The 24393-nt window shown below is 35.1% G+C and overlaps 1 protein-coding gene across 1 annotated transcript in view; it reads right to left on the minus strand.

Moving 5' to 3' along the window:
• Positions 1 to 4195: 4195 nt before the first annotated feature.
• The window catches only part of NDUFS4 (NADH:ubiquinone oxidoreductase subunit S4), a 47296-nt gene continuing 27098 nt past the window's right edge, over positions 4196 to 24393 (minus strand). Inside the window, exons 3-5 of the mRNA XM_082301432.1 lie at positions 12165 to 12337; positions 8663 to 8736; positions 4196 to 4404 (exon numbers count right to left, since the gene is read on the minus strand). Of these exons, the coding sequence (XP_082157558.1) occupies positions 4301 to 4404; positions 8663 to 8736; positions 12165 to 12337 (351 nt within the window). The 3' untranslated portion in view covers positions 4196 to 4300. The remainder of the gene's footprint in view (positions 4405 to 8662; positions 8737 to 12164; positions 12338 to 24393) is intronic.

Consider the following 24393-nt stretch of genomic DNA (forward strand, 5'->3'; position numbering starts at 1 on the left):
GCCAAATTGCTGCATCATTTTTATATCATATCTGTTCACAGCATTATTTATAGATATTTTCAAGGTGTAGGAAGGAATGAAAGAAAACCCAATGAACAAAAACCCCAAAACCTGTCATCTGCTATTCAGATGAGCGTTTTAAGAAAAATGTTTATACCACATGTAATAGTTACACAGTTCCAAATTTCAATTACTTCAAGACTACTGTCTTATTCTAATCAACTTATTTGTACTTATTCTAATCAACTTGTCCTAAAAGGTGGTAATTCACTTTTTCAGTGTGGGAGGCATTCATGACAGGAGTTTTTTTAATTTCCCTCTTGATGAACATGGATGTGAAGAATCAGTATTTTACATCCACTGAAATCTTCATGTTAATATCAATTCAGTATTATTTTGCACCCCCCACTTTTTTCTTTACGTTGCTGTAAGCACAATCTTGTGAAGCTGGTGATACTCTCTGGCATTAATTAAATACCAACTAAATGTAAATCCCTCTCAGAATGTGGAAATGAGAAAAAGGACTTATGAAAGCAAATCACCTGCCCAGACACACCATAACTTACTATACAACTCTCTAAAATAATTTTCTTAGGTAATTTTAAAGTTATTTGCACCTTTTTTTCTTTTCAGAATAACAAAATATGTTGGCGATCCCAGTAACTAAACATAGTTAGATAACTGTATCTCGCAAAACCAAACTACATAAGTGTGAAAATACAGGCAAAAGCTAGTGATCGTCCAAATTAGCTTCTCCTTTTCTAGCACATGGCCAAACTTTCAATATATGGGTAAATAATTTTTCCATTTCATAGTATCCATTAATAGTCTGATTTGTTTTAAATTATCCATCAAACTACACAGTTAAGAAATACTCTGCTAGAAATCTGAAACTGTGCTTTTAGTTTCCTGACATTCTTTATGTTCCATTATAACATAACAATTTTAAGAATCGCAGGGCCTTTATTATTAATTTAAAAAATAGTTAATTTGAATTATGAATGATGAAAATATTCCTGGTACCTGCAGGATGCACACTTGCTATCAGCTGTCAGGAAGGTGGAAACATAAATGTGCAGTAAAATAAAGAACTGTAGTTTATTAGCGAAGTTAAAATTTCACTAAAACATTCTTGGTTTTATGCAGTAATTATAGAACTGGAGTGGCCAACCTTTCAAAACTCATGTATGAAAATGTTAAGTGGACAAGAGACACGAAAAAACCCTCAAACCTATATACCATATACCTTGTAGAGTTGACAGGAATAAAAGCTAGTAGCATACCGCAGGAAAGATATTATGATGCTGCTTCTTTCTTTGAAGAAGGAACCTTCACCAAGACTTCACAGGAATAATCCAAAACTCATTATGATATGCTGGCTGAGACAGCAATGACAGATAATAAGCCTTTTTCAGAAAGGTTCTGTGGATAGTTTGTTAGAAATGTGAAAGGACTTTGTCTCCAGCAGCAGCATGCTTTCTCCACACAACATAACTATTGAAGCCAAAACATCAACTACTTCAAATCAGCTCATTCTTTGCAGAGGGCTTTCCACAATAATGGAAGCTACAAAACTGGAAAGAAGACACCTTAATTCTACACAGCTCAGTGAAAGAATGTAAATGTAACATTTGTGGTACATTACTCTGCAATACTGCAGCTGTCTATTAATTCTTTAACATTCTTTTGCTAGTGCCATGTAAGGTGGCAAGACACCTGAGATGCAAACAAATCCCACTGGATAAAGAACATGTTCAGTTTACTTTTGAGCTTTACACTTCTTTACCCAGTAATGATTTTGTTACTTTCACAGTTTTCAAATATTCTTCCCATTAAAAGCTTAGATTAGTTGGATGCAGCACAGCTACATCTACCACCAAAATGAATTTCTAATCTCATTCAGCATTCTAATTCTTATTCAAATGAATGGCTAATCTCTATCATCAAGAATGACCTATTATGGTAGTTTACTTGTGCCTTTTGACATATTCTAGCTTCAGGAGTGATTTTACTTATCACAACATATTGCAGAGTAGCTAGAAGCTGAAGTTCACCTACAAAACATTCACTTCTGAAGGCAGTTATCTAAAGACAGCCAGATCACCTTGTACAAGTTCAGTTCCAGCCTAGAGTTATAATAATTTGGTAAATTAATGAAAGGCTAAAGAAGTTTAGTATCTAATAGAACTTCTGATCTCTAAAATACATTCTTGCTGCAACTGATCCTCTCCAAGCTCATGCCCTCAGTATTACTTCTAGGGTTTCAAGACTGTAGTGACTATAATCAATCTATTCCCACTGTCACCATGATCATTCTTAATCCATGTAACAGGATCAAAAAATCCAAGTCCTAGGAAAATGATCAAAGGAAGAGAAGATCCTGGCCTCAAACACAACTTAAAAACATCAAGGTGGCCTGAACAATACAGAATCATAATGAACTTACCCATTTAAAACAAACGAACAAAAAGGATTTCTTCCTTAGAAATTAAAGGTGATTTATCAAATTCTCCTTTTAAGTATTTCCATTATCTTTCCAGTAGAAACAAACAAGAAACTGTGCTTTCTGTGGAACTGGTTCTAGTTATGAGAAGTATAGATTAACAGACAACAATTTCATGAATAAGGTGTCCAAAGATAATGTTAGGTATCTAATACTAATCAGTCAATTCCATGGACCATGTAATTTCACAAACCAAGCTGTGTCTCAGCTGCATTAGATATTTGTGGATTTCTTGTTTTAATAATCTGACAAAGCTTGAAGATCTTAATTTAATGAACTTGCTGCTCTTTACTTAGAAAAAAACAGAAGAAAAAAACTCCAACAAATGGCTTTTCTTATTACTGTCTTCTTAGTAGTATCAGCATATTAAGCTGAACTGGAATACAAAAAGTTGCAGCAGATTCTGGCCTGTTATGATTCCAGTTTGGTGCACTTTGGCGTTCCTGGAGGACTTCAGGCTCCACTGCAGAATGCTGCATTCAAAATTCAATAGAAGATGAATTGGAATAACAGTTCTTGTCTGTGATAGGAAAATAGCAACTTCATCCAACTGGCTGATTATGCTGAAACTGGGTCAGAACCAATGCCTTAAATGAATGCTAGCCAGCATACAGGGAGCTGGTTAAAACTGAAGCAAGAATATATGCTATATAATAATAAAATCTGGGCAACATAAGATAGTTTTATGCCTCCTTTTAGCTAAAAGCTAGTGCACAGCACTCACACCAGTACTTAGGTCTATGTGGACAGAGATGTCTCAACAGCATCTTTTGAGACAGCTGGGATAAAACTCTCAGTTGCATAAGAAAAAGGTACAACACTCCCCATTTGTAATACATTTCACTTATCATATGTCAATACTGTAACTTGTTAAGTTAAAGTGAATAAAGCAACAGCCAAAGATATATAAACAAAGATTTCAAATACAACATTGTGCATTTTTAAAACTAATAATTTAACACCATTTAAGACAAATTGAGTTTAGTATATATACTTGCTGTTAAGGCTGAGATGCTATCATCACATCTCCTGTTAAGCAACAGGAAACCTCAATTCAGATAAACATGTAAATAGCAATAAAAGACCCAGAACTATAATTAAGTAATTAGTATATGCTGATACTGTATGAGGCACCCAACTATTCTGACTTAATTTGTGAATATTTAACTGGCTTAGTTTCACATTTCAAGAACATCACAGAGAAACAACTGCAATCTTAATCTTTTGGACTAAACCTGCTCCATAACCAAAACAAAACCCAGTGCTTTCTATTCCAGTCATGAATTCTTCTGGAATAATGAAAGTAGTAATTTCAGCAGAAAGGAGTTATATAACATACATTTATACAGAATGGTCTTGAGTTATACCCATCCTTTGCTCTTCAACTGCCAAAACTGTCCTGTATTGAAAGAAAAAAACCCCAGCTTTTATTCAAAGACTTTTTATATGCAAAGCTTATTGAAATTACTAAACTTCAGAAGTTTAAACAGGATAGTAGATATAAAATTACCATCAAAGATTAATCATAATCTCTGAAGTTGCAGCTGATTTCAAACATTCCTTTTGATATTCCTAGTAAAGCAATTTTTTAGAAGTACGAACACTTCAAATCTCCTCTATTTATAGGGAAGTTTGTAACAGGTTCAATTGGAGACATCAAAAACATTTTAAATAGACATTACAAGATACATATGTAGTTTAAAGGTCAAATTTATTAGGAGATTAAGAGATGTATTATACATGGACTATAAATATAGCACAGCTGACTTTATTCACAGTCACACAGCCAATGCCAACCTATTTTGTAGACACTCTTGTTCTTTTGTTCCAAGAAAAATTTGCACCATAAGACTTGGATTTAGGCTTTGGAATCTTCTTCTCTTCAACATCATAACTCCAGCCTAGAGGTTATGCGGCAGGGGAAGACAAGAAACAACGAGAATTATATTCTCAGCATACAATATACAGCAAATGCAACTTAAAGGTTTTAGATTTAATATGTTTTTCTCCACGTAGGCACCCACTAATCTATTCCTTTCTAGTTGGCAATGGAGAATACTGAAATGTGACTAATAACCATCCTGTGAGATGGCAAGACCTGACCATACTACAGACAACTTGACAGTCACCGATGAAAAGCTCAACAGAGAAGACTGACTGTCCTGTAAGTTCATGGCTCCACAACTCCACAGCACCTCAGAAGCACTAAGGCCCCGTGTATGTTGGCACAGGAAATGAAGAAGATAAGAAAAAACATGGAAAAAAATAACATATAGAAGATCAAACTCAAAGGCTGGGAGACAATGGAGACCTTGGAAAGCTAGAAAAAAAAGAAAGGTAGGAGGACCGAAAAAATGAAAAGGAAAGAAAAAACTTCAACATTAGAAAGGAGTTTAATACTTAACATTTTTTATAAGAACATAAAAAATTAGGAGTAAAAAGAAAAGGGAATGAAGTGATAGAAGACAAGTAAATTATGTGATAGTTAAGCAAGAGAAATGCTTAAAAATGTCAGAAAAGAGGAGGTGGAGACATTAGTGTTTATGTAAATCAAAATGCAAATTGGTTGCAGCCTCCAGGTGCCTGGAAAGTTGCCAGGGCAGCACTCAGTATTCCGAAGTTTGGTCTCTTTAGCTGCATATTTCACTCAAAGTTGAGATACTTCAGTTGAAGCTAGAAGTGGTTAAATATGCAGTTTTAAGTGATACTCATAAGACAGTACTTTTCTTCCTTAGTTTTAAAACTGAAAGTTGTAAGCCCTAAAATGTTTAACATATATCTGAATTTTTACAGTTAAGGTGCTCACAGTAAACAGTCAAGATACACCTACACACCAAAATGTTCTGTAAGATACACAAGTTGTCATGTCACTGCCTCATTTTTGTGTATTCACAAATGTCACACAAACATTTTCTTCATATTTATTAGTCCCAACCAGTGTTAATTTCCAAGTTAACTACTCTCTGTAAGAAACACTGAATAGAGATTTTAAAAACATATTCTTTCCATCTGTGACAACACTGGCTTTTGCCTCCTGTTCTGATTAAAAATATAAGCTTGAGTAAACAGCCAGAACTAGATCCAGAGACAGACTTCAGTATTGCAACATTCAGCATTGTAACACCTAACATTGAGACATTTGGCTGCTGGAATGGAATCTACAGCCCCAAGGTATTGCTTCATCTTTTTATACACTAGATGGAGAGGGGCCGAGTGCCTCCAAAAGAGATTTGCAACTGCCAGCACAATGACTTGCACTGCCATAGATATCCAAAATACATAAGGTTAGTTACATCTAACTAAAAATTGCAAGAGGCCACCATATGTGATTAGGTTCCACACTTTGGAACAGACTCCTTCAGACCAGCACGTTGAGTTGTTCACGACGGAGAGCAGAGGTCATTTTTATAAAAATACCAGAATGGAGGGGGGAGTTACTCTTGCCCAGAGCCCTGCCATACAATCCAAGTAGACAGAAAGCAGATTTCACCATCTCTGGAAGAACACCCTCACCACCTGACTAAAGGTTATTGTGGAGTAGAAAAACTCTCCATCCTTGTTACTTAAGCTGTATGTTTTTAAACAACTGCTTCAGTGATGTCACAGGACAAAAAAAAAATTAGGTCAACAGCCAGAACTTTTAATTTCTTCCAGTTTACAATGTTTCCTCCTTGCCTGAACCTCAGACCATTCTCAGCAGTAATATTTTGGACAGCAGTGTTTCCTGTTAAGTGTATCCAGCACTGCTACTCCAGCATTAGAAGACACATCAGATGGGGCAGGCAGAAAGACAGCTTGTCTTACCTCCTTAAGTTCTTCGGTGAGAAAGAACTCTGAGTTTACCAACTGTACCAAAATAACCTGCAATATCTAGAATTTTCAGAAATTAAACTCTAGGTTCTCAAGGAATTTTGTAATGGAAAATTTGTGTGGTTCATACAGGAGGAACAGAGAGAGTTAAGTATTTGTGTTTGTAGACCTAGATATGTCTCAATACTATCTTGGTTAAGAAGCTAACTTCCAGTGTAAATGTGTGCCTAAATTTCTAATGTATTTTAAAAAGCATAACTAAATAATGTAAAATTTGTATTTCTAGCTACATATGATACTGAAGCTATCACTACAGAAAATATTATGCACATATCATATGCATAAATAAAAATGAAATCACAATTTAGGCAAGCCAGTATCTACAGAAAAGTTTGGTGCATCTCAATTATGGTAAAATTAAGAGTGCAAACTCTTAATTTTATCATAATACTGAACTACTAATATTAATACCAAGTCATAGCCCTAGTTTATTTGGTTTCGTGCACAATGGAGTAATTTCTAACTCAGTAAAGGCATAAACTTTCTACACTGAACAAATGCATTTTACTTGAATCTGCATTTTGAAAGTACAAATATAGCATCTACAAAGAGATGACATAAGCAGCTCATTACATTAATTTTTCTCTCTTGTATGCTGAATTGTTCAAGAAATAACATGAACAACACAGAAGCATGAATGCAACTATACCAAATTCTCCCAAATTTCGTATTTGTTCATTAAACAATAAAAACCACTAATAAAATCATACAATTATCCAATGCAAATATGATCCTATTAATTTCTTAAAAGTAGAACTTATTTTTCAATAAAATTAGGACTATTAAACCAAAAAAAAATTCCATTCAAAGAGGAACAGACAAATTAAATACTAGCCTTTACCATTAAAAAGTGCAAATAAATTGCGCATTAAATGGTTTGGTTTCTTAGATGTACAGGTTAATGGACTTACAATGTTTGTGGTGCACAACATCAACCATCTAACAACTCTGCATAATTTGGTCTGACCAAGGAACTGTACTATTTACCCCAGACTAAATACAGTTGGAAGCTGAAGACCACAGGGAAGACTTCTGAAGAAGCTTACGCTTCATGTGTATTATTCCTGGCTTTATCTCAATGTAATTAATCTTCTTCACATCCACAGGGACTAAGCATCAGGATTAACTTTTTAAGGAAAATTGAGTTGATTTAGAAGAAAATAAAGAAAAGAGAGCAGCAAAAAAACATGCTAACATGAAAAAGGACCGCTGAATATTCAAAAGGCTGAGATTATGGGTACTGTTTGTGGTACCATCATTCTGTAAGGAAATACAAGCCTAACTAACGAAATAAGTTTACAGATACATTCCCTCTGATATATCATCAGCTTCAAAAATTATTAAGTGATGATACTGGCTTTTCTACTGTCTTTTTCACAAGAACCATCATCAAGTGTACGTGTTTAGACTCTCATGCTAAGAGTTAGGCATAACATCCTCAATCTAAAGGTTCCTCTTGGGGAGCAGTGAGGGGATGTGCTGATCTCCTCTCTGGTGACCAGTGACAGGACACAAAGAATGCAATGAAACTACATCTGGGGAAATCCAGACTCAACAACAGTAAAAGCATATTCACTGAAAGAGTGGTTGGTCACGGGAACAGGCTCCCCAGGGAACTGACCAGGACAACAAGCCTGTCGGAGTTCAGTGATTATCTGGGCGATGCTTTTAGTCACACCGTTTACTTTTAGGCAGTCCTGTGAGGAGCAGTGAGTTGGACTTGATGATCCTCTTGGGTTCCTTTTACAATAAATCTGTGCTGCAACACAGCCAAAAATGAAGTCCAACATGCTTACTTGGTAGTCATTTTAGTTTTTCTGATTATCAAATATTCACAAGCGCTCTGACAGTTTCCCTTAGTAAGAACTGAGATGCTCATGTTAAGCCTTCAGGCAAAGAACACATTGCCATGTAGCCGGAACACCAAGCCTGGGATACACTTGAAGTATTAACTTTCCTTCAAGACCTGAGCAAGGTCTCATTCAGCTCTCATTCAAAATGGAGATACTTGCAAAAGCATTTTAATATTAATATTACATTTTAATATTAATATTAATGACTGAAACACCTTTCTAGAGAGTGGAAAGTCTAGATTAAACGCCTTCAGCACCCTTGGAAATATCCCCCATTCCTATCTTCCTCCTCCTCTTGTAGAACACTAGCAGTCTACCAATTCTGCAGAACAGAGGGAAGGTACTTTATCCTGTACTTATTCTGTTTTTAATACTTTGAGATCCAGATTGCCTATAGAAGGATGAACCCCTCATAGCCCATTCGTACAATACATACCATTTTTTTCAGCAAAAGCAATGGCATCTTCTTTAGTAGAGAAAGTAAGAACCATGTTGGATAAAGGATCAGCTCTGTAAGAAATCAGATGACAATTTTTAGGCAGATCGGAAATAGAAAAAAATTTTATCTGTATCTCAAATATTAAAAGCTGTATTACACAGCTCACTTTAGTATGCCAACTCACAAAACCTTCAAAACACTTTTTAAAATTATTTCCAGGGTCAGCACTTATTTTCTGCAGAGTACTGTTTTACTCTTTCAGTGTGTTAAACTTCCCTCACAACTACTTGCAAAAATTAATTCGGTTAGTAGACAAACATGTCTAACCACTTGCTGAGGTTATAGTAAGTGCTCTGCAATACTCTTTTTTCATTTAAATATGTAAAATCCCTCTCTTTTGGTAAGGTTTAAGGTAATTCTGAACATTTCAAGGAGACCAAGAGTCTGTAGAGCAGCTAGGGGAAGAAAATTTCAGAGAGAAAAGAGCAGAATACTTAAGTGACCAGAGAAGGAATTAAGCAGAAACTGAAAAGTCCATAAAAAATATTGAGAGTTCTACTTTGGCTGAGGTCACATGACCTCCACAATTTATTCCTACACAGCAAGCAAGATCACAGGCCTCAACAAAAAATGAAGCTCCAAAATGCAAATTGCTAGCTACCTAATTACATAGTGGTTAGTTTTAGATGACCACCTATTCTTAAACTGCATTTTTGAAAGGAATGGAACACCATAAACCCCTTTGAAACAAATTAAAATCTCAGTTAAAACATGAAATTGCCTTATTTATTGCTATAAAAGCTCAATTTAAGAACAATGGCAAAGGATGAAAAAAAAAAAAAGAGAGGCGTTCTAACTCTTAAAGAAATGAGATACTGGTAGTAGCAGCACAAAGATAGATAAAGCCTCCCTGAGACAACACTGCCTATGAGCCTGGGAGACAACTGGAAAGACAAGACCAAATTGCAACAAACTATTGAAGGAGCTGCCTCTCAACTGTTCTCTCTTTGAAGCTAGAAGGATAAATGAAGAGAAAAGACCGAAGATACACTGAACTCGCTACAATAAAGGACAAAGCCTGTGACTGGCAAAGGGGGAGGGGAAAAGGGGGAATCTCGCTTCCAGCAAAGACAACAGTGTAATTTTATCTGATGTACACATGGAAAAATGGAATTCGCTATATATCCAATATATTCTCCAGTAAAAAAAATCACAAATGAACAAAAAACACACAACAAACAAACAAAACCAGGATAAAGACATAAATTACACTTTTGCAAGCCACTGCGATAGGCTCTCTTAAAGACATCTAAAGATTTCTCTTAAAACAGCAGTAAGTGCATTAGGAACTAAGAATTAGTTCATGACATGACCAGGGGAGAATGAAGTGGCCCCAGTGTACTGCAATACTGTGACAACTTTTGCTTGTTGTTACTCTCTTCCATGATTTTGGTTAGAAAAATCTTTTCAACACTACTAAAAAGGAACAAAGAAGCTTTAAGTCTGAAGTGTCGTGAGGTACCAGCGCCCATTCAGTACTGCAAATATGGCAAAATCCTTCCCAGACAGAGGTAGATGGGAAATGAGAATTTTGCAGAAATTATTTCTTCTGTTTTATGTGGAATAATCTTTCATTCAATCTAAATACACTTCTGATTTATTTCTATAAATGAGCTATCTGTGTGAGCAAACTTGATTTCAGGATGTCCAGGATGACGTCCTGATAGTGTCAGCAGTTCCAGTGCTGCAGAATTTCCTATACCTACCCCAAATTCTTTCATCAGTCACTGAAAACTAGGATTCCACATTTTGTTCTCTTAAGAGATCTCATACAATGGGAACTTCACACTTGCCACGTTTCTTTGTTTAGAGCTTTATATTATAAGGTGTACTTGAGAACTGCCTTTAGGCATTCTTGTAACGAAACCTCCCAATTAAAAAAAAATGCCACAGTTCCATTTTACTTAGACCTATAACTGGATAATCTTCACTGAAGAAGAGCCCCAACAGCCAAGAAACAGCAAGTGCAAAAAAACCCCTAACCCCAAACAAGACTAAAATGACAGAAATATAGGAAAGACCTAGAGGTAAATAAGTATATTGAGTTCAGAGAAAAAAGGGCTTTAATATGTAGACCCTAAACAGCTCTAATCCACTAATCCCATTACATTATTCAAAAGGAAATGGAAAAATGTCTAAGAAATGTTCTTTGCAGAAATTAAATCTCAAGAGAAAAAACTCTTAGGTATTTTTGGGTGTTGAATGGTAACACCAGAGTCTACACTAACACTTTTTACAAGAATGCCTTAAAAATGAACAGATGCAAACTAATTTACAAAACCGTTAACCTAGCAGTGTCAATTCTCAACAGAGCACTTGCTTTTATTCTACCTGGAGCTTGCTTACCCATGAGAAATTCCTTTCCCTACCCCAAAATAAAAACGTATGTAGAGCCTCCTCACATTTTTATGAGAGATCAATGCAACAGGAAGACTTGATTTCAGAGTTACTTTGAACTAAATTTCTGGATATACTTCTGTTATAAATAAAAAAAAAATTCTGTGACTGGATTTGGAATGTTAATAAATCTCAAAAAATGCATCCTCAGGTAATTTAATGTTTAAGGTTTTAAAGTTTTCTTTCATAGAATTTTGTATTCTTTGATCATAAGTGCTAATGACTGTAGCCAGGTATTTTCAGTACACATTTTATCCTTTCTGAAATTTGAAAAATAATCTTTAGTGGCTGACTTTGGTTTATGTATAATAATTAACTATTCTCAATATGCCTCAAAGCAGACAGCTGCAAATCAAAATTACAGTATTTTCAGAGGAATTGCTGGCATAGTTTTCAGAGTCTACAGGAATTCTAACCATGCTGCGAAATGCAGGTAGTGTATTCATATAAGGGGAAAAAAAAGAATTAAAAATTAGATGCATCCAAATTGTAATTACAACTCCAAATTACAGCATATCTAGCTAAAAGTAGTTCCTTTCTGTACTTTTTGTGCATTTAAGAGTTTTTAATACTAATATTGACAATATTTAAAGAAACAGTGTAATATTTTAAATAGCTTGGTTTGTTGTGGTTTTTTTATTAGTTATGACTCCTCATTTTAGATCCTCAGCATAAAAAAAAATCCAGAAGTACTGTTGGTTTCGTTTAAAAGATGCAATTGAGAGCTGAGAATGATTTACTACTTTATGTAACTAATAACTTTCTGGCCCTGATGCTGCCACACAGTAACATCACCACAATGTAATCATTGAAATTTCTGGTTGTTAACATCTTTTTCAAACTCTTCCAGATGATGTTGTGAGTAAAAATCTGCTTTTAAACTTAACAGATCATAAATCATACAACAAACAAACCCAACCACTTACTGTAAGTACTGTTAAAACACAACCAGATTTACAGGTAGAAAGGATATTTCAGATTTAGATTACTAGTGAGAGCCGAATACAGAAGAAAAGTATTTTCAAATTCAGTAAGTACTCACGTAGATGCCCAGCCCATCAAAGGGTTCTCCCAGCGCTCCCTGTTATCAAATTCCATCTTCCACTTCTTTGTATTGTTAAGTCCTGACTGCATTGCATTACGTGCTGGAACAAAAATGTGAACTTTCCTGGTTTTGATGTGCTCATCTGGAACACCACTTAAAGTAGTAATATCCTAAAAAAAACCATAATGTGACTTGTTAAAAAGAGGTTTGTAAGAGGGTTGTAAAATAATATTGCTTATGCTTTTTACATAATTTCATACCTTATTTTTAAAATTACAAAAGCTGAAAAAAATTTAGAGAAATACATTATTATTTCAACTAAAAACAATGGAAGGTCACAGATGTTAGGGCTGCTATCGTCCTGCTTCCCCAGCTGAGTTAGGTTTTGCTTGGATCAGTTACCTGACCCTGCTCACTTCCCACCTACAAAACAGGTAGTGCCAGAGGAGGGACTGGACATTTCCCCCCATCCTTCTCTGTCCACAGCTGCAAAGTCAGGACTGCTTCAACTTGCACCAGCTAAAGCAAACATGGAAATGTGCAAACCCTTTCTTGCTTCAGGAAAACATTAGAACACAGACTGAAATATTGACAAATTCTAAAATTTTACATTACCATTAGGAGCCTGAATTTCATATGAACAAGACTGTTTACCAAAATACTTGCCAGCCAAGTATGTGCTGCAGTGCAAGTGCTTTCCCTTGGGCTTAGCTCTGTATAGAGTTAAGAGACACCAACACCTATGCTGACTCAAGAAGCTATGCTTAGCATAAAGGAAGAGGCAGAAGGTAGTGTCTTTTGCACAATATGCTACTGATTGTTTGAGACTGCAGAGCAGGTACTAGAATTCAGCTCTCTTCTTTCTCTAGTCATTAGTTACTACATAAAGTTGACCTCCTCTTCGTGTTTCAAGCTATGACTCAGCATCTGACAGTCAGTTCTGTTGATGTTCAAGATCAAGAGATGCACATTTGATGCTAGTAACAGTCTTCAGTATATTTGTGAAGGACAAATTTATTTAGGAGATTCCAACCTTCAAAGAAAAAAAAGATATATAACATTGTATACAACCAGTAGTAGGATGCGCTCCTCTACTAGGGAGGGATGAGCCTTGTTGAGGGCCTCCCCAAATAAACCTAAGAAAGATAAATCCTTCAAACAAGCCTAAAAATATTAACTGACTTTAACAAAGTGTAAGATAGGGAAAAACCTCACAAGAATTGCTATGAAAAATTACCCTCAGCACCATCTGATATAATTAAAGTGAACATTCTCACTAAAAACTAAACAGTAATTATATAAAATTAACCTGTCAGTTCACCCTAGTAAAGAGTGAAATCAAACATCAAATCCATCTATCTCTAAGGGGACTAAACTACTCCTGTTCCTTACATACTTAAAAGGCCAGTGGGAGCTCCTCAGTCTCCCTCCCTCCCCTCCTCTTCTGTCTCTCCAGGAACAAGTAGTAAACTGGTAACAGTCCAGAAAACTGCAGCAAAACTTTGGGGATATTGAACTCATCTTGACAGTATTGCCATGACTTGAATGAAAAGAGAAACAAGTTTAAATAGCACACTGTGGTTTTACATAAATGTACCTACTAACTTTTTGGGATTTTGCTTTGTGGCAAACTTAAAACTTCCTGATGCAATCACCAGACCATCTTTTGAAATGCAGAAGTTCTTATTTTCAATTTTACTTCAGAAAATAAATTTTGGGAGATCAGTCCCTCAAAACTACAAGAGGCAGGAAGTTTAAAGCATTTGACTTGCATTTGCTATTAGGACTGAAGGGGCAACAAACAAGCATCCTCACTAGCTTTCCAACTTCTGACATTTCTACCCAAACTACCAAAAGAAACTGTCAAAGCATCTTAACAATTCCATCACAAATGCTTTCATTAGGACCAAGTCATGCTTATTTTTAGTATGAGACTACCAGTGATATGAAAGAGAAGCAGTACCAGCCACTGGAATGTTGCAACACCTATATAAAAATACCTTCTGACAGACTGGCATTTCTCACTGGTGAAGCTTAAACTGCAATTTTAGAAGGAATTTGCTTAAATTTTTTCTGATTTGAATTGGCAAAGTGCTTTGTTTAACAAAAAGAAGTTTTTACCTGCAGAAAAGTTTGGTGAGGATTCAAAGTTTCAGCATGCTTATTTATACAAATAGGCTGAAACATTAGTCTTTATTTTTGTATTTAACAAACGTGAGGAAATGTAGTAATATTCACAAAAAATTTATTTTTCTGCTCCCAAACAATATGGTATGTGCAAAAATGCTGGGGTTGTTATCATCAAACACTTCCAGATACATCAACTTCAAAACAGCTCAAAATTATGATTATTTTTTACTATTATTAATCTCAGGGACTCGTAAGTCCATTATGTATTTTATGCTTCAGATTTAGAAGTTTTTGAATTCTTCCAGAATAATCTGGAAGTACTAAAATTAAGATACTATGTTAAATAACATTATGGACATATACTATTTTCTCCCAGAAAATCGTAAAAATATTACATAGTGCATACAGAACACAATCTAAAAGGAGGGTTAAAACCAGAAAAAGCTATATTTATGAGATAACCATAGTAAAGAAATGCCTAGACTTGTTTATCTGGATGAAAGTAAAACCAAAACCTCAGACAAACCCTTCAAACCATGTTTTTTTTGGGCACTCAGCTCTAAATCAAGGTTATTTCACTAATAATATAGGATTAATCCCATAAAAATCTTTTCAAACTGAAAATTAAAACCTGCCTGCTTTCTAAAATGGAAATATCTACATGGTGTTGCTAGCTCTCCATACTACATTTATTACAGCTACAGTTTCCATGCCTTCTGGGAATCTAGCAATCATTTATTGATATCTTCCTATTTTAAAAGCTGGCAATTGAACAGACAGTTGTTAGGACAATGAGTTTCTGGTTGCTGAAGCTCAAGTTGTCCTGACATAAAATCACTGATTTTGCTTGCTGTAGACATGTAAGGTACTGTAGCATAGCTGAGCTGTTGCCAAAGATATGGAATAAAAAGGCTTGGCATCTATCACATACTTGACACCTAAAGAGCACAGAAGCTCTAAGATTCCTATTCCCTGTAGGCGCACTCTTAGTCTAGACAAACTGATTTCTCACACTTTTAAAATGCATTACAACACTCTATTGTGATCATTTCATCCACACAGCTCCAGCTAGTGACAGAAGAACCTGTCCTTTAAGCGACATTTCAATGGGCTAAAGCTCCCGCTCCAAGATGCCATTAAAACAATATAATACTTGAAAAGAACTATGCTGCATTGGGTTGAACTCTTTACTGGGTCTTCAGTGCTTTGTTCTGAGTTCAAGTTCTCATTGAAACTACCTGTGAACCAACTTTCCAAAACAAAGATATTTTTGACAGCTGGTTTCACATTACTATTTTTTTTAAAGTGTTCCTTAATGAATTTTGCTGTATTAGCATATTAAGATACTAGTGAGGTATTCAGCATTCAAAATCTTAAAGATATGAGATGACAATATAAAAGACTTGAGATTTGAACTGTATAGGTTTACTTTACTAAAAATTAATAACCCTGCTTCACATTTTTAAAACAGCCTGTCATCTAAAAGGTGCATTCTGACATTGTGTTTTTCTTAATATATATATTCTTTGAATAGCAAACTGAATTTTTTTTTGTAACTCAAGAAAATTTTAATTCTCATTTTGAGGCATTTTATCTCTTCTTGGAATAAGCTGAAAGGGACAAAATACTTTTTTTTTAAACAGCAGAAACCACATAAAATTGCTTACAAACATAGAGATTTTCTTTATTATAACTTATATTATTTAAGAATGCTTGTCATAGTGGAAAGCCTACTAAAGCTGTTCTGGAAAGGGTAATAAGAAACGAAATGTGCTATGCAGGAAGGAGAAAAACTGATTCACAGAGGCAGTGTCAATGAAAGCACTATTCAGCATGAAGATGACTTATAAAGGAAATGAGAATTTCCTTCTTTTAAGTACTCCACTAATAGCACAAATTCCAAAGGGGACAAGAAATGGAACTCTCTAATTAAAGGAAAGAGACAAAATGATTGAAAGTAGCTCTGAAAACAAATGGTTTTGAATAGATGGGTCAGGTGTGCATAAAGGTGTCATGTTTCTTCTACGGCATTTCTTTCACCATAAAGACAGAAACTGTACATAACCACTATTAACTACCTACAGTTTAGCACTACCCCCTCTTTTTTTTTTTTTTTTTTTTTTTTAATAAAGGAAACAGGGAACAAGCAATGGGAAGTTGATGTCAAAACACAGAAAAACCTCCCAGCAAGCTTCCAGCAACCACCCAGGATTTAGAGTCTTGCTAGCTGCTCTCTTTTCAATACCAGAATTTCACACATTTCAATGACCATTATGACTTCAAAGAATCAAATTTTCATCATTGTCCGTCATCTGCCGGTTGATTTGTATAAAGGAGTTCTTCTGCATGCATTCCAGACAAAGGGCTCCTTACTTTCGTGGCTATATATCAAGTTTAAAAGTTCTATTTGTGACAGTTGTGTCTGTGGTAAATTAGGGTAACATTGAAGGAGTGCAGCTGCTCTGCAGGAACCTCCTTTTTGGCATCATTTCACTTAAATAAAAACTGAATAATTAGCTTCTGCCTTTATTAAACCACAAAAATGCCACTGGCCTTAGCAATTACTTCCGGTTGCCCCACCTACTTAACCTCAATAGTTTTACACTTGTTAGAATGAAGAGAAAGTAGAAGTTTTCTGTACTTTATAGGAGTTTACAACAGCTTGCTCTCTTCCCCACCGCCAACATGTTTTACTAGACTAAGTACGTAAAGTTTTGCTGTAAATTCATGTTGCAATTCACTTTATTTAAAAGTTGTTCTATCAAAGCACAGAACATCTTGCATAATACCCACAAACTAGCTGCTGTGAAAAGAATTTTTTATTTAATGTGCTCAGCTGCTTAACTGTAAGTCTGGATGAGAACATTTATGTTTCAACATTTCAGTACAATATTTTTGAAGGAAATGCAAGAGAACAGAATCTGCTATGTAAATTGCAAGTGGAAAAATGGAGCAGAATGAACTAAACATGGTCAGACAACGTTTATCTAACAGCTACAGACAAAACAAGGGGAAAAAGCATATTTGCCCTTAGGAAACTTTGTATCACACAGGACACAGTTTTCTTTCAGGCTTCACAGTCATTTTGCATTATCACAGTAAATGGTGAACAACATGGTATTACTCATAACATATTCTCCCATGTAGCTATCCTGCAGAATGATTAATAAAGAAGCTGAAAAAAGCACCTAAAGAACTGTATTTTTAAAAAGAAAACCAAACATTCTAAACAGGAAACAGAATTTGATAGTAACAAAGATTCCATTTAAAGAAAATGTCTTTTCATAAGCAGTTTTGTAAAAAATTAAAGAGAAACTGAAAATGAAGAAAAGTAGGTCTAATAGAAGCAGAAACCATCACACTACTGGAATGAAGCTAAGTCCACTATAATACTTTTTAGATTGCTGACTGCCATTACGTAAAGGAAGTGTCAGCATCCAAAACAAGCACTGGTAGCTTCAGCATTTCTATCCATCAGTTTGTATTTCACAGCTGAGGCAATACTGTAGCAACCATGATGTCTGAGCATTCACTGCAGTTGCAAAAATTCCTTGAGAACCAACCTGTTGTCCTGCTGCAAAGGCTCACTACACTTCACCAGTATTTTACATACTTAATATTATTCTGTACTTGCTTATATGAGAGACTACAAATAAAATGGCGTAACACATTCCACATGCCATTAAACCAACATCTCTTTGAATCTGTGATTTGAGAAAAACACAAGGAAAGAATAATGGAATAATGATTGGAATGTTCCTTCACAGTAGTAAGTAGAAAACATCCTTCTCAACAGCCCTTCTTTCACATCTTTAAAACACTTCACTTGAAGTCTGCAGTACATCCCCAAATTCTGTATTCTCATCTCCTCCAAAAGTCACAGAAAATTGGTATTTATAAAAGTGATTACTGGCAACTTATGGAAAAAGCTGCTGAGTTGTGCTTTTGTTAGTTTAAACTACAACACTGAAAAGAAAACCAAAAATCTATGATTCTGCACCTCTCAGTACCCTAACAAGACTCAAAACAGAGACGCATTTTTCTTGGCACACTTGCAAAAAATACCTACCATATAGCCTGCATTCTGATAGACAAGTAAACAACATTTCAGAAATTTAAAAATGAAACAGTTGAAACACCTAAGTCCCACTTTCAGCACAGACATATTATTTCATGTTCAATATCATTTTTCTGCCAAGAAAAAATCACAAGCAACAAAAATGTGTTAATACTCCTTTTTTTTTCCTGTAACAGTATGTCTTAGCTGTGTAGATGTTGTCTGGGTAAATAAAAAAACATTAAAAAGAAAGGAAATCAAATAGCTAGGTTTACACTTTGGTTTCTCCATATATCTGAAATTAAGAAAATCAATATTAAATGGAGGAAAGCTGGGGCAATCAGGGACAGAGTATACTTCACAAAAATAGATTAATGTTGCTACTAGTACTCACAAGAGACTTCAGGGTAGATGTGATGCTCTTCAAACTGACGAAATGACAAACAGTATGATTATCTTGAACAAGGTGGAAAAAAGTCTGAATTACAGAAGATCTCATAATTACTTTTTCTTGTATCCCAACAATATTTAGAGAAAGCATACTTTCTAGAACTCATCCAAAGCATATGTAAGCAAATGTTTTGCTTGCACACACACACAAGTGGCTGGGTGTTTGAAGTCTTTTAAAAATACAGTTTTCTACTGTGCACAAATTTCAAGCACTCGGCTAGAAATTCACAATGCTCAGATTAAAAAACATGCAAGGAAATAAATTAGTGAAGAATAAGACTACAGCCATATTTTTAGATGACAGACTTTCAAGTCAAAGAAGAGGCAGTCTTAATTTACCTGCATTTAGAAAGAGGATAACCAAGCAATTGAAACAATCTGATTTATCTTAGAATAATTTACATTATGGCAACACTTCATTGCTGTACTACCATAAGCAACTGCTCCTACAGATACTGTTTCTCAGTGCAAAACAAGACAACAAGCAGGAAAGAGCTTTGAAGGAAAGCAGACAGAAGTACTAGCAGATAGACACTACCTAGGATAAAGAACTTTGTACCTATTCCCCTGGTTAGTTCAATTTTGTATGTACTATTAAATAAATAGCATATTGTAGTGTACTTGTAGTTCAGTGGTGGCATGTTTTTCAAACATCATTTATTCAGTTTGCAGTTCTGATTACTTATAATATAATCCTAGCATAAGTCACAGTAAGCAGATTGTCTTGCAAAGCTAAACACAGTATTTCAATAATATCTTGGTGAATTATTCATTACCGATGACTTATAGTCTATAAAATGCAGTTTTGATCATGGACACCAAGAGCCTTAACCAGCAATTCAGGATGAGGTCTTCCTATCTGAAATGAAAGCCAAAATTCAGGCTACTCTTGTGCACTGGAAAAAAATTCTGTATTTTCTCTATGTTTCTGATGCCATTTTAATAAAGTACTTACTTTCAACATTCATTAGAAGTTAGGTGTACTTACAAAATAAACCATAAACATAAGATTTAAATGAATTTTTTAAGATTACAGTTTTTCAGGAATTCTGTCAGGAACAAAAAAATTAAGTGTTATGATCTGCTTTATGCCCATCTGAAAACCTTACAAAGCTTCCTTTGAAGTATGAATCAAGAACATTTCAAAGAAAGGCCCCAGTAGAGTTCCCAAATTCAGGTATCACTTGTTCCATAATCGTCAGCCTTTAGAAAGGTTTCAACTGATGTTAATTAAATATTAAGGGAGCTTTTTCTCAAAGCTCCCTTATCCACTGAAGCTCCAAAAGACCCAAGGGAGCAAAACATTGAGAGCCTGAAGGGAACCGGGAAACTACTTTCACACAGGTAGTAGAATTGCTGCTGTGAGGCAGGAACACCTTGGTCAATTCCTAATCCAACCTGGACAGCAAACATTCTAAGGTCTGAGTTGTTGAGTACCCATTTGAATGTACAGCAACATCTTAGGAACTGATAACTCTGGTAAGGTTTTCTATGATGAATTCAAATCATAAGAAATATTATCACTACAGTGTATGAAACATTAATTGTGAATTCAGTTTTAACTAACTAACAGTGTCCCCCGGCTGGAAGCTAGAGCAAAGAATACTAAAATTTAAATTCCATTATCATGCATTTTCTAGTGGTCTTTTCCTCACAACCACCAATTAATTAATTCCCTATTGAATGGCAGTTATGGAGCAGCATTTAAGGTTTAAAATTTAGCAAACTATTTAGGGTTCTGTTTATTTAAAAAAAGGCACCCATCAAATGTGAGGGTGAAAAAAAGGGCAAAAAGTAGTGTTTTAAAGTTTAGCTTGGCAGTTCTGTCACACTACTGTATGGTCTGCTACTAAGAACAGTATCAGGAAATTCAACCAATGCCTGCCTTCATTGTGATGCATGTTCTCTATTCTTCACATTGCCTTTATAGAGAAAGTGATTTCTGTAACAGATCTTTGCCCATACAGTTACAAGTGGTGTGAGACATATGAGAAAAACAGAAGCAAATCCCCAATCAAGAAATGCAAATTTAGAGCACAATCCCTGTTAGTGCATGCTTTTTAGAAGAAGAAAAGTTACACTTCAGAAACTACAAGGAAATCAGACCTGTTAAAAGCTGTCCCTTACCCTAATGCAGGATGTAATGCTTCTATGTAATATGCATGCACTTTAAAAGTTGAAAGAAAGTGCTAAATAGTGTACATAATTTCCATACACAGCAGGTAGTGAAGCAAGAAAAGAACTGACACAGTTACCCTCATTAAAGAGATGCACAATAGAGAACTGTTATGCAGTGTTAGCATATTGAAGGTCTATGCATCAGGGATGTTGCGGCTATTAACAGCTTAAATGTTCACTGTATTTTGTTAATTAGTGCATATAGCTTTTAAGCCTTAACTGTGTTTTAGAAGGTTCTTTTCTAACAGTAGCACAGTCATTATTTCCTGGTGGGAATGGGAAGGGTTGATGGGGCTTCAACTGTTTCAATGTTATCAATAAAATACTACTTAATACCATTGGACAAAACGGGTTTCTTTACATTTATCTATATGGCTAGTTAAAATTGATGGTTTCAAAAATCTCTCTTTAAAAAAGCTGAATCATAACTAGAACATATCACTAATACTTCACAACTGGTTTTAGCTTGTTCTCTCTAGAAGTCAATTCCTGTAATTAGTGCTTTGGCCCTTATAAGCTTGGCCTTTAAGATTATTTATAGGATGGAAATCATGGTCTTACACTTTCTAATACAATAGAGAGAAATCCAACTTGATACTTGAAATCCAACTTGAAATTCAACTTAATACACGACATGTTTCCTTTCAGTTTTCTATTGCTGTGGGGAAAAAAAATTAAAGGAGAGTACAATGTACAATTGTGTTTACTAAATGGTGATAAAAAAGTAAGAATTTGTATTGTAACCAGACATTAGAGAGAAGATATTAAGTCAACCTCTGACTTAATAGAACCAGAATGAGTTGATTCAAGAATGCCTTCAAATGGAGTCAACACAGCAACAAAAATGAGGTCCTAAGAAAAAATACACACCAGAAGAATAAAAAATAAAATACTAGTACAAGCTACAATATTTATCTTAAAACAGCTTCTGCCTGGTTAACATGCTATTCAGTGAAAACTTCAAATACATGATTTATACAGGTGATGTTGGCCTACATTGAAAAACAGTTACTTATTTTTATACGTGAATTTATGTGCACATCTAGAAAATTAACTGATCAGGAAAACCAACAACTTCAGCAGAAATTTTTATCTGAATTACTAACCAGTCATAATTTCTCAAAAACATCTGCAACATAATTAAAACATCTTCAAAAAAACACTGTCCTTCATATGTCTCACCAGCATTTTGTAGAAATCCTTATAGCTCAGCTTCTTCTCACCTGTTAACCAAGTGAGGTTTCAGGATAATAGGTAATAGGATAAAAGTTATTTTCCCATCAGCACAGACTTTTTTTTGCTTTAAATTTGAAGTGAGTAGAACTGAGTATGCCAAAAAGATACATAAGAGACTAAGCAATATCCCTACAGTGTGTGCTTCACAACACAAGAACTAAATGGCACACTGAAACTCTGGATCTGAACATCAGATGCCCTCTCCATGGTCCATTGTGCCCACCTGACACATGTTAACTTTGCCAGTTTGAGAAAACAGACATGAAAGTATTTCAAAGATACCTCACAAACATGCCATCAGGAATTTGAAAAGCATCTGATTCCATCACTGATGATCTGAGCAGGGCAAGGAAGTACTGAAGAAGCACCAAGCTCTCTTGCAGCATGACCAAGATGTTCAAGGATTCCCATGAAATTACCAGGCTTCCCAGAGAAGGAAAGCTTGTCCTTTCTGACTTGATAAAATGATTCAGCTAGAACTTCATTACTAGAAACAGCTTTCATGTCTGTACAAGGAACTTTCTTAGGATTTGTGGTTTTCTAGACTTTCCTAGGCTAGGATTTGTGGTTTAAGTCTACAACTCAGTACTACAGAAATGCAGAAAGACACATTTGAATGCACAGAAAAATGATCACTGTACAGTGAATTGTTTATTCACTATTCCTGACAAGACTAAAAGAATTCATGTCATCTACAGAAATATTTCATAACATGGGATACGAACTTGGGTGTTTTAGACAAGGTTCAGATAATGATACTGTTTTATGAGAACATGGAAATACCACGCTTTGAAACCCAACCTATTGAAAAAAACAGCTCCAAAAAAAGAAGTTACTCCTGTTGATTACTTGGCCGTATCAATGACTTTTATTCTTCCTAGTGGATTAGAAACATGGTTTGCATATCTAGACTTCCAAAACCAAGTAAGTATTTGCATGTTGAATAACCCTTTGGAATCCAAACTAAACACAACACAATGACAACCCTTTAACTTGTTCTGAGTGGCCATCACAGCAAGGTCTTCAAAAGCATTGTTCTTTGATAGAAAATTAAATACTGTGTAATGAAATGAAAAAAAGGAGCCTACATAGTTTTCAAAACAACTTGGTCAAAACCAAGTGCTCTAGATTGAAGCCTTGAAATTTTTGCACAATAACGCTATATGAAGGAAGCCCAGACACTGAAACAGACACTCAGAAGGGTTGTGTAACCTCAATCACAGACACTTCTCCTTCCAACAGCCAGCAGAGAGAGCACTACTATGTACCAAAAGAAAAGACTCAGACCAAAGAAATCCAAATCCTTTGCCCCAGCCCAAACCCAAAATAAACCTACACAGGGATGAGAGGACAATTGCCTTCATGGATACAATGATCTAACACTTTATACGGGGTTCTGAGCTACTGCAAAATGTGCAGTTTTCTAAACTGAACACCAGAATTATTTTCAACTGAACTTTAGTAATACAGCAATATTTACTGTTCTTAGAAGACAGCTAAAGGTGATAGGAATTTCTTTACTGAGACTGTCAGAGTTACAGAAAGCTTCTTTATAACAGGGAGTTTATAACTTGTTGCCTCCAGACATTCTTACAGAAAGCACTTTATCAGCCAGCTGGGTTTTCTAAACCACTGCAAGCTTCATCAAACTACAATTGCTTAAAAAAACAAGTTGTAGCAAGTACTACAGACTGAATTGAGCTAGGATATTGCAACTTAGGAGGGATTTAATTGCCAAACAGCAAAATATAGTAAATATGCAGTAGTGAAAATATGTACATAACTAGATAAACTGGTAACCTGAGCTTGTTCTGTAATTAAGCCCAAATGCAACTACCAAATAATTTGAAAATGTCAAATTACTTCAATTAGAAGCAAACAAATTAATTAATGTTTAGAAATAAACATATGCTCTGGCAGACCAGAACACCGTACATGAAGTATAAAAGATTATCACTATCTCTAGAGTCATTAAACCTTTAAATATTACCTTTCATATTATCTGCTTCTTTAACAAGGTTTTTTCTTCCCAAAGTATTATTTCTTAGTCTTCACTGGGTGAGGGGGTGGTGGGAAATGAGTGTGTGTGTGTGCAGGGTAAAACAGAAAAATAGAAAAATAACTTCGTAATAGATTATGTTTTGTAGCAAAAATGCAGTGTCACAAATAAATTAT

The sequence above is a fragment of the Coloeus monedula genome, assembly GCF_965178545.1.
Source record: "Coloeus monedula genome assembly, chromosome: Z".
NCBI lineage: Eukaryota > Metazoa > Chordata > Aves > Passeriformes > Corvidae > Coloeus > Coloeus monedula.